The sequence below is a fragment of the Natator depressus genome, chromosome 21 (genome assembly GCF_965152275.1).
Source record: "Natator depressus isolate rNatDep1 chromosome 21, rNatDep2.hap1, whole genome shotgun sequence".
NCBI classification, from domain to species: domain Eukaryota; kingdom Metazoa; phylum Chordata; order Testudines; family Cheloniidae; genus Natator; species Natator depressus.
The window spans coordinates 8,753,722-8,764,220 of record NC_134254.1 but is presented as its reverse complement, the minus strand read 5'-3'; the positions used below and the strand labels follow the sequence as shown (position 1 = coordinate 8,764,220).

Genomic DNA, 10,499 nt, shown 5'->3' with positions numbered 1-10,499 from the left:
AGTTCTGTTTTAGTTCTGCAGCAAACCACTTTGAATTCCATTCATCAAAGCATTAATCTACTGCAGGTGTTGGCTACCTTTCAGAAGTGGTGTGCCGAGTCTTCATCTATTCAGTCTTCACTTCATTTATTCACTCTAATAATGCCAGTAATACATTTTAACGTTTTTAGAAGGTCTCTTTCTATAGGTCTATAATATATAACTAAACTATTGTTGTATGTAAAGTAAATAAGGGTTTTTAAATGTTTAAGAAGCTTCATTTAAAATTAAATTAAAATGCAGAGCCCCCTGGACTGGTGGCCAGGACCTGGGCAGTGTGAGTGTCCCTGAAAATCAGCTCGCATGCTGCAGGTTGCCTACCCCTGATCTACTGAATATCTTTCCCTCATCCTTCCATACACCAAAATAAACCCAGATATTTACCTAGAAAAATTATTGGTTTTTCCACTGATTTTCACCTGTTTTTGTTGCTGTTGTAATAAACACCAATAAATTCCTGAGAAAAATAAAATAAAAACCAAAAATGTAAGGTCCTAAGAATTATTTAGCCAAGTAACCAATATTCCCTACCCCTCCATCAATTTCTTCCAGCCTAATGTATCTCAATGGAGTTAATAGGTGGGTCCTTGTCTCAATACATCCACCTTTTGTTTTCTCTTTGCTGCTTTGAAAGCTGAACTCTCTCTGGATGATGAAGGACTCTGTAGGATGAAGAACAAGAGTACTTGTGGCACCTGAGAGACTACCAAATTTATTGGAGCATAGGCTTTCGTGGGCTATAGCCCACTTCATTGGATGCATAGAATGGAACATATAGTAAGAAGATATATATATACATACAGAGAAGGTGGAAGTTGCCATACAAACTAAGAGGCTAATTATTTAAGATGAGCTATTAGCAGCAGGAGAAAAAAAAAAAAAACTTTTGTACTGATAATCAAGATGGCCCATTTAGACAGTTGACAAGAAGTTGTGAGGATACTTAACATGGGGAAATAGATGCAATGTGTGTAATGACCCAGCCACTCCCAGCCTCTATTCAAACCCAAGTTAATGGTATCTAGTTTGCATATTAATTCAAGCTCAGCAGTTTCTCCTTGGAGTCTGGTTTTGAAGCTCTTCTGTTGCAGAATTGCCACCCTATAGGATGAAGGACTCCGCCCGAGGAAAGGTTCCCAGAATGCACTTGTAAAATAGGACGGCTGCGCCTTTAAGAGCCGAGCCTTGCGACAGGGCTGTTGCCAGTTTTGGAACGGAAGGCGCCGCAACGTTCTAGGAGCGCATGCGCTTTGGTGGCGCCTCTCCAGCCGCCCCTCCCCTTCCCTTGCGTACGCAAGGCACACGTGGGCTTTCTCGTGGGGGATCAACATGCCTAAGGCCAAGCGGCGGAGGGGCGCAGGGGAGGCGGCCGGGAGCGTGTCCCTGGCCGAGCAGATCGTACAAGGGGACGCGGTGAAGCCCACCACGCGGGTGAAGAGGCGGGGCAGAGGCGGGCAGCATGGCGGTGGGGAACAGGAGGACCAGTACGTGGATGAGAAGCTGTCCCGGAGGATCCTGGAGCAGGCGCGGATCCAGCAGGAGGAGCTGGAGGCCGAGCACTGTCCCGGCAGAGGAACCGGGCCCAAGAAGGAGAAGACCACGGTGCTGGGTGAGCGGGCGCCGAGCACGCCAGAGGGGTGGGGTGAGCGGGGCTGGGTCTGCTCGGGGTGGACGCCGCTCCTTATGGAAGCGCGGAGCTGGCTCTAAGCACACCCGCGAAGCGAGAGCAGGGGTGGGCTCAGTCCCTTATTAACGAGCCTGATCTCTGCTTCTCAGTTTCGGCCGGGTGGGCACAACCCAGCCACCCCCCCCCCCATCTGTTTCCCTTTGACATAGCAGGTTTGATGGGGAAGAGACGCACCCCCTGCTGAATTCTCGTGGGAGGTCTCTCTCCACCCTCCCAGGCCCGGAGAGTATTAAAAGCTAGGCCTGGATAGACATACTATGGTCTTTCCCAGGTTTCCCCAGAAGGCTTCAGGAAGTGGTGTTGGCAGTTCAGTAGGTGGCAGTGCTCACCTTAAATCCGTTTGCAACAAGAGTCCCAGCATAGTGGAAGGGGGCGTTGGGCTGCCTTGGGCTGCTGCCTTTCAGATGAGATGTAAAACAGAGTGTTTCTGGCTCCTGATCATGCAGCGAAAGTTATAGGTGTGTTCACCTGGGTGCCTTGGCTGAGTTGTGTCCTGGGCAGGCATTCTGTCTCCCTTCATTCCTCCTCCTCCACTTTTATCCGCCTGTCTGTCTACTTAAACAGCCCTCATCACTATAGTACCTGATCCTTTCAGCACCTCTCAGACAAAGGGAAGTATCCTTCCCGTTCAGCAGCGACACAGAAAGATCTAGGGACTTGCCCAATGTCATACAAGAAATCTGTGGCTGACTCAGGAACTGAACCCAGGTTTCTTGAGTTCTAGTCCAGTGATCTGTTCAACAGACCATCCTTTCACTTGGGTATGAGGTTCTTCCTTATTTCCTGTCCCAAATCATATATTGTTTTTTACGGTACGTTTGACAGCACCTGGTGTTGAGTCAGTTTAATGGTCACTTAAGGCCAGCTTTTTAAAGGTGTTGGAGTTGGGCACCTAAATACCTTTTACAATGTGAGCCTTAGTCGGTGATCCTTCAAATACGTACACATGTGATTAGTTGCATTAAAGTGTGACTATGAAGTTCAGTATGTGTTTGCAGGATCAGGGCCTCAAGTCAGCTTTCTGTGGGCTTGAGCGATTTCTTCCTATGACAACAGGAGAGAGAAAAATTTAAACAAACAAACCATGGTTAGAATCCCACAAAAACGAACAGGGGGGACTTAGGCACATGTGTAGGACCTGAAACTGCTTTTAACTCTTTAGTTGATGAAGATTCAAGTTGGCAGGGTAATTTTTAATTGCACGGCTGTTCTCCAACCTTATTGGTTGATCCCGGTAGTTAATTAGGCAATTGGCAGACGGTAAGCAAATCTTGGACCTGGATGTTAATTCTGACTGTCCCTTCAGATGGATTGCCCCTTGAAATCTCTGGTGCCCCTTCCCATAGCGGGTGTTAGGAAGGGCTTCTGCAAATTCACCTCACTAGCCACACGAGAGGGTTGGAGATCAGAGTGTGGAGAGCTGAGTGGAATGTGCCTGTGGAGCTGTATCTCTGCAGGCAAGCTGCTCTGCCCCCTGACTTGTCCAACCTTAACTGTGTCTGGTTTATTCCAGGGTCTGGATCTCACGATGGGGATTCTGACGCAGAGGATGATGAGTGGCCCACGCTGGAGAAGGCTGCTGCATCCATGGGAAAGGGGGAGTACTGTGAGGAGGTGACGGTGGACCCTGAGGACGAGAGAGCCATTGAAATGTTCATGAACAAGAATCCGCCGCTAAGGTAGGAAACAAATCCCTGAGCCATGGGATAGAAGTGTTTCCCTGCAGCCTCACAGCATTCAAATAGGGTTCAGGTTCAGAACAGCACTTTGAAGAGGTTAACTGACCTCTGGGAGGTGGGTTTGGTTAAAGCTCTGTCACTCTTCTATAGCTGGGGAGACTGAAGCATAGGGGAGAATTGTCTTGCTCAAGCTCATAAGGCAAGTCTGTGGCAGAACTAGGAATAGAACCCAAGAGTCCTGACCCCCTGTGTTCCAAACAGTAGATAATGCTTAATTTCCTCTCAGATGACACATGCACGGGGCCATACGTAGTAACTCCTATTACTGTAGTGCCTAGAGAGAGGCCCAGCTGAGATCAGGGTTCCCTTTGTGCTTGGCACTGTACCCATGCTCAGTAAGACAGTCTCTACCCCAAAGAGATAAACACCCTACGCAGACAGGAGAGATCAAGGGTGGGAGCGGGAACAGAGGCACAAAAAGGGGCAGTGTCACCCAGCAGGCTACTGATCAGCAAGTCCTCTGATTCCTGTTGCAGTGTTCAGTCCCCTAGGCCCTGCTGCCTGGTTTGCCAAGGAACAGGCTGATGCTCTTCTAGGCCAGAGACCAGCTCTACATAGTTTCCTTCCCCTGTGTCTGCCAGGCTCACGCTTGCCGATATCATCATGGAGAAGATCACGGAGAAGCAGACAGAGGTGGAGACAATGATGTCGGAAATATCCGGCCACCCCATGCCTCAGCTGGACCCCCGCGTACTGGAGGTCTACAAGGGTGTCCGAGAAGTAAGAGCAATAGCATATAATGTAGCAGCCTCCACCTTCAAAACGCCATCCCTCTGTGAGGAGCCAGGTCGAATCGAGCCCAGCGGCTCCAGCAGCCAGTATTAATAATCGTTGTGGCTTGTGTCTTTATCCTCATGGCCTGTGCTGAAAAATATCTTCTCCTGTGGCTGGCGTGCGCCCATCTCCAGGGCAGAACGTGACAGCTGTCACTGTACAGCAATGCTGTGTAGCTCTTCAGGGTAATTAAGGAGATTGCAAACTCGGCAGGGTCTGAGGTTTCCATGCTATCGTTATATCTACAACAGGCAAAAAAACGTGGGCTGTTAATTATAGTCTTACGTTGAGAGACTTTTTTTACTGCTCAGCTGGCAGTGAGAGTGCATTCGAGAGCTGGCTTTAAAATTCTCTTTGGTCCAGGAGCCCTGAGAAGCGTGTGCGCCTGTGAACAGAGAGGAATTTCAGGATGATTCGTTAGTGTTCACTAGGCATAGACTCCTTCTCCGCAGGCTTCCAAATGATTTAACTGCTGTTTACACTGAGTCTTTCATTCAAGGATCTCAAGCGCTTTACAAATAACGATGCCTCCCAAACACCAGCGTTTTGAGGAAGGCGCGTTGCTATATCCATCCTGTGGATGGAGAAAGTGGATCCAGTGACTTTCTTAAGGTCATTGTAACAGGGTGGCTTGCCCCTTAAGGGCTGGAGGCCTGGCGCCATTGATGACTGAAATAACTGCCCCAGACCACTCCATCCATGTTAGCAGCTTTGATGGGGCCTGATGGAGGACAGCTGGTTCCCGTATAAAGGGCAGCAGGAGGCTGCAGAGAGGGGGGCGGGATTGGGAAACTACAGTAAATGAGAGAGGCTCCTGCAGAGAAGACCCTGACACCAGGGGAGTTGAGAAGTGAGAACTAGAAGGCTGAACTTTAGCTAGGTAAACCTGGGAGTGACTGTTGAATTAGAACCCAGCCCCGGGAAGGAGGGATGGGGACTTCCTACTTAAGGGGAAGAGACACTGATTGGGGCCTAGAGGGCCAAATTCCTGCTTGACGAGAGAGAGGCTTTGAATTGGGACCCAGCTATAGGGAAAATGGTTGGGTATTTCCTACCTTAGGGGAGAGAGACACTGAATTGGGGCCTGGGATAAATTGGACTATGGGAGGTGAATGTTTCAAGCTGCTTTGAGCGAGGTATTAAGGGACCTTGAAGAGGGGAACAGAGGCAGGGTGCCACAGAATGACTTCCGGTCATGAGGAGGTGCTCAGAAGGCAGCTGACCCTCTTAATTACACATTGAGTTAGTAACGGTACTCAGCGGTCCTGGCTCTCAGGTCCCTGTTCTGACCACTAGGCCACATTCCACATACTTTTTGTTTTAAAGGTGCTATCCAAATACAGGAGTGGCAAACTCCCCAAAGCATTTAAAATCATCCCAGCGCTGTCAAACTGGGAGCAGATCCTTTACATCACAGAGCCAGAAACATGGACTGCAGCTGCCATGTATCAAGCAACCAGGTATGATATAATTGCCGTGGTTTTACTGATTGTGGGTTTTACGGGGGGCTTTCCGTGGACTCCTGCCATGTTGCTGAAATCCTAACCAACCTCTGGCTCTCAGCTTAGCTGAAAGACAGAGGAAGCAAGCTGCTTGCCACCTCCGGAAACCCATGCTAGTGCTGTGGATCTGGCATTTCATGGATGCTAGAGAGAGTGGAGATTGACTCCATCCTGATCCAGTGTACCATTCCCTTCAGTGTGTTCTCCATAGCTGTAACCACTCCTAAGTAACCTGCCCTTTAGCTCGGTGCTCGTCCTGCCTGCAGTTGGGGTGGGAACTGCAGCCTGTGACACTTGAAGCTGGAAGCGTGTCCGATTGAGATATTACAGGTTCAGATCCCAGACTGTAAAATGTTGCATAACACTGGTTGTTTTACTCTGGGCTCTGCACAGTCAGGCAGGGGAGTACAGGACCGTAGTCTCTGAAGCTGTAGCTGGAGTCTAATTGAGTAGCCGGAGTACCCGTCTTTAAAAAGAAGCTGTTTAGTCACTTCATTGATTCCCCTGCACTCTGGTACTAAGCCCGGCAGGTAACGCAGAGCGTTATACGCTTCTAGGCACTTCTTAGCCCAGCTCTCCAAGCCCCTTCCCCGAGCCTCAGGGCCTTCCCCCTCTTCGGAGGGTAGGGCGTATTGTTCCTGCTTTATAAATGAGGCACAGAGGATCAGTTCACCCTGCGAGTCAGTGGCAGAACCCAGGAGTCCTGACTCCTCATCCTCTATTAGGCCACCCCAACCCAGCCTGGATTTCAGCAGGACGCGTGTTGGGCTTCTCCTACAGAAGCTTCAAACATGGGGTAACAAAACCGCCACCAGCAAACTAGGATGTGCATGGTGGGAAAGGGAGATCCTCAGGTGGGAGTACTAGGCACTGCTTCCTGCTTGACTTCATTGGGGCCGCTGGGATGGGGGCTGAGACTTCAGTTCAACTTCCCACTCCCTCGTTCCTGCCAGGATCTTTTCCTCCAACCTGAAGGAGAGGATGGCCCAGCGCTTCTATAACTTGGTGCTGCTTCCGCGAGTGAGGGATGACATCGCTGAGTACAAGCGCCTCAATTTCCACCTCTACATGGCTTTGAAGAAGGCTTTGTTCAAGCCGGGAGCCTGGTTCAAAGGTGAAAAGAAACCAGGTGGCAGGAAGAGGAGGGTGGGTCCGGCTTGCAGCGCAGTGACCTGGCTGGGTTGTGTAAGCGTTCCTGGTGTCACAGCTAGGTTAGGAGTTGCTCTCTGGGAGGAGGGCGGTGGAGGACTTGGATACTTATTTGCTCTCTTTGGCCGTCCAGTAGCAGCACGTTTAACCTTTTCTTTTGCACAGTGAACTTTTCGTGTATGCAGCAACCCCGAAATGTTCTCCAGAGTTGAACAGCAGCAGCAAAGAGAGGGAGGGAGGCTGAAACCATGAGAGCAAAAGCAAGTGAGGTGCAGAAACCTGCTTGGTACTTCAGCTGCAGGCAAGAAGCCTGTTGAACCAGCAGCGGCTAGATCAGAATATTCAGTTCACTAAAACGCTCTTGGCACTGTCAGCTGTATAAGTGCCAAAAACAGACAGCCCCCTTCGGTACCTGTCAGAGGTGGGCGAGATCCATTCGCGGCAGGCGACCCATAGCTGGGAGTTGATCCCCTGTGTCCATTTGTACTGTCCGTTGATGAGGCTGGCAGGGGCAAAGAGTGCAGCCCATCCCGTGCCTCCCGCAACACTCTGTGCTCGGGTCCCAGGGATGTGGCATCGATGCCCCTCTGGAGAGTTCATTCTCCCAGGCTGGACGTGCATGGGGATTGGAATGCGTGGGGCAGGGGTCAGTCAGCTGGGATAGGCTTCAGGCTCTGAGCCCCGCAGGTCCAGCCGTCTTGTGTTAAGAGCACTGTTGTCCGACTCTCTTCTCCCTCCCTCCCTTCCAGGGATCCTGATCCCCCTGTGTGAGTTGGGGACCTGCACGCTACGGGAAGCCATCATCATAGGGAGCATTCTTGCTAAGTGTTCGATCCCCGTCCTTCACTCCAGGTAACGTGAGGAGGGCTGGGGCCCCAGGGGGAGGATTGGGCGGCGCTGGTTCTCCCATTTCCTCAGGGAGTCCCACAGCAATGTCCCAGCTCTGCCAGAAAACCTCTCTGGCATTTCACAGAGCTAGGAAAGGTCCCACCTACTCCAGCCCGAGCAACGGGCTTCCATCACTGGGCAGACTGTTCCCCATTCTCATGGCTCTCCCCCCCCTTGGCAAGCTCCTGGGCCAAGAGCCACCAGTTTAGCCACAGCTCCATGGTGCTGGTAGCTGGGAGTTTCCTAGCTCAGCAGCACAGTGAGAGCCCGGCGGTCGTGTCCCTGCTATTTCAGTGGCAGTGGAGGGGATTTGGTGCTGGGTGGGCCCAGACCCTTACTGCCACTCTTGATTCTGTCTCTCCGGGGTAGAGAAGCGGAGCGAGCGCTAGGGTCATGCCTGGGCACGTAGCGAGATGGTCAGATGCCACAGCGCAGTCTTGGGGTGGGGACTTCACGCCCTTCCGGCTCAGTGGGAACAGATTTACGCCTGCAGGGCCAGGTGGGAGGAGGGTGTGGCCCGCTCTGGTAGCTGATGTGCCCTGGGCGCGCCAGCCTTCAATCCCTGGCCCTAGACGGTGGGGAAGCTTACAGGCCGCCAGGGGGAAGAGCGACGGCCACAGACTCCAGAAACAAATGTGCTCTGAAGTGGGAGAAGGGGAGGCCTTGGCAAAGCCTGTCCTTGAAGATGCCATAGGGGCAGGGTGCCTGTTCGTGTTGGAAGGTGCCCAGACCCACTCGCGGGTGCGGCTCCGCACTGTGTTCGGAGTGTGACCGACAAGCACCTACCCCAAGTCCTCCCCACCCTCGCGCACACTTCGGCCTTGCTCTCCCCCCGCAGTGCTGCCATGCTGAAGCTCGCCGAGATGGAGTACAGCGGGGCCAACAGTATCTTCCTGCGCCTGCTCATCGACAAGAAATACGCCCTGCCCTTCCGCGTGGTGGACGCCCTGGTCTTCCACTTCCTGGCCTTCCAGACGGACCGGCGCACCTTGCCCGTGCTGTGGCACCAGTCCCTCCTGACCTTCGCCCAGCGCTACAAGGAGGACCTCTCCTCAGAGCAGAAGGAGTCCCTGCTGGAGCTGCTCAAGTTCCACGGCCACCCGCAGATCTCGGCAGAGATCAGGAGGGAGCTGGTGAACTCCAAGTCTCGGGACGTGGAGGGGCTGCAGCCGGTGGCGATGGAGTGAGGCCGGGGGAGGGAGGTGGGGCCTCTTTCTGTCAGGGAGAAGTGGCAGCCCAGAATTTGTCTGATTGCTCATGGCTTGCTGGGGATGCTGTCCCATGGCTGCCTTCTTCACCGGACGAGGGGCTCAACTGGCGAACTAGATCTTCGGCTGGAACAAGCGAGCGGGTGTCCGTCACTGAGATCCCCCTAGACTCCTTCCCTGTAGCCTGGGGGGTGGAAGCAGGCCGTGCTCTTCACCTGGACCTGCCCTGGGAGTTAAGCTCTGCAGTGGTGGAAGCTGCCTGCCTGCCTGGCTCAGATCTGAAGATGTGCTTACCGGCCTGACACCAACAGGTGTCTCGGGGAGGGTGAAAGAGCTCTGGGCTGCTCCTGTGTCTGAGAATAAAACCTTTCCCTGGGACATTCAGAGCGTGCACTAGTGTCTGGTGGAATTGAAAGGTTTTAGTTGCAGCCAGTGTAAAGGGACAGTCAGGTGGCAGGGAGCCGGCTCCTTCCTTCCTTCTGGAAGAGGTGGCGCATTCAGCGGCGGTCACTGAGGGCACGTGCAGTCTACTCAGTCCCTGCTCCGCTGTCCCCTTGCTGCACGCTGAAGAACTCTTCCCTTCCTCTCGCTGCACCAAGCCTGCCTTCTGTCTTGTCCCTCGTTTCGCTGAGGATACCTTTGAAAGGCAGCCCCGGGTTCCCCTGTGCAGCAGGGAACGAGATGGCGCGCTCCTACATACATCTTGGCTGCTGGCGGGCGATGCCCCGGGGAAGGTTTGGTGCCTGGGTTGGCAGCTGCGGACGTTTCAGTTCGGTGAGCCGAATCCGTCATGCCCCCGCCTGAGGTGCCGTCGGCACCATGCTGCTTCGGCAGGCACGGGAAGAGTAATGCATGCGACGGGGGGTCAGCTCCAGGGGAGACGGATGGAGCAGTGGGTTTGTTTGTAGATAGCTGGCTCCCTCAGGACAGCCACTCACTAGCACGGAGATTACTGAACAATTTGCAGAGCTCCCATCAATCTGCTCCGTAGCGTTTAGCAGGAACGGTCACGGGGGAAGGCAGCTACTCTGTGATTACCCAGCTTCACATTGAAAGGAGCTCTCTCGGAGTAAGTGACTGATAGCCGCCTGCAAGCCAGGAGGGGTTGGGGACAGAAAGGGAAGCCAAAAGCAAGGCTGGGTGTTGGTATCAGTTCGGCACATTGTGGAGGATGCAGCTGGGAAGAAGCCACAGGGAGGAGGTGACAGAGCCAGCACTCCAGGGTACAGTCTCTCGTTGCCACCTCGGGGATGTCACTTGGGCACACAGGGTGTAATGAAGGGGGAGCGAGTATCTCCCCATGTCCTTGGATCCCCACCCTAATTAAGCACAAACCATGCCTTGGCTGTGTCCCTTCAAGGAGATGTGCTGATACAGGAGAGCCCAGAAAGCCTGGTTGAACTTTTTCCTCTCCATCTGGCCAGCTGGAAGTTACTTCCCTCCCCACCACCCATGCGGGGCAGAGTGTGGGACTCACCTGTTAAAATGATACGTGTGCTGTTCACTCCAAGGC

The 10,499-nt window shown here is 52.9% G+C and overlaps 1 protein-coding gene across 1 annotated transcript; it reads left to right on the top strand.

Moving 5' to 3' along the window:
* Positions 1–1,314: 1,314 nt before the first annotated feature.
* BYSL (bystin like) lies at positions 1,315–9,359 on the top strand. Its single transcript, XM_074935869.1, has 7 exons — positions 1,315–1,648; positions 3,240–3,405; positions 4,047–4,185; positions 5,566–5,699; positions 6,695–6,855; positions 7,640–7,742; positions 8,617–9,359. The coding sequence occupies exons 1-7, from the start codon at positions 1,369–1,371 to the stop codon at positions 8,963–8,965; spliced, it is 1,332 nt and encodes a 443-aa protein (XP_074791970.1). The 5' UTR covers positions 1,315–1,368; the 3' UTR covers positions 8,966–9,359.
* Positions 9,360–10,499: the final 1,140 nt, after the last annotated feature.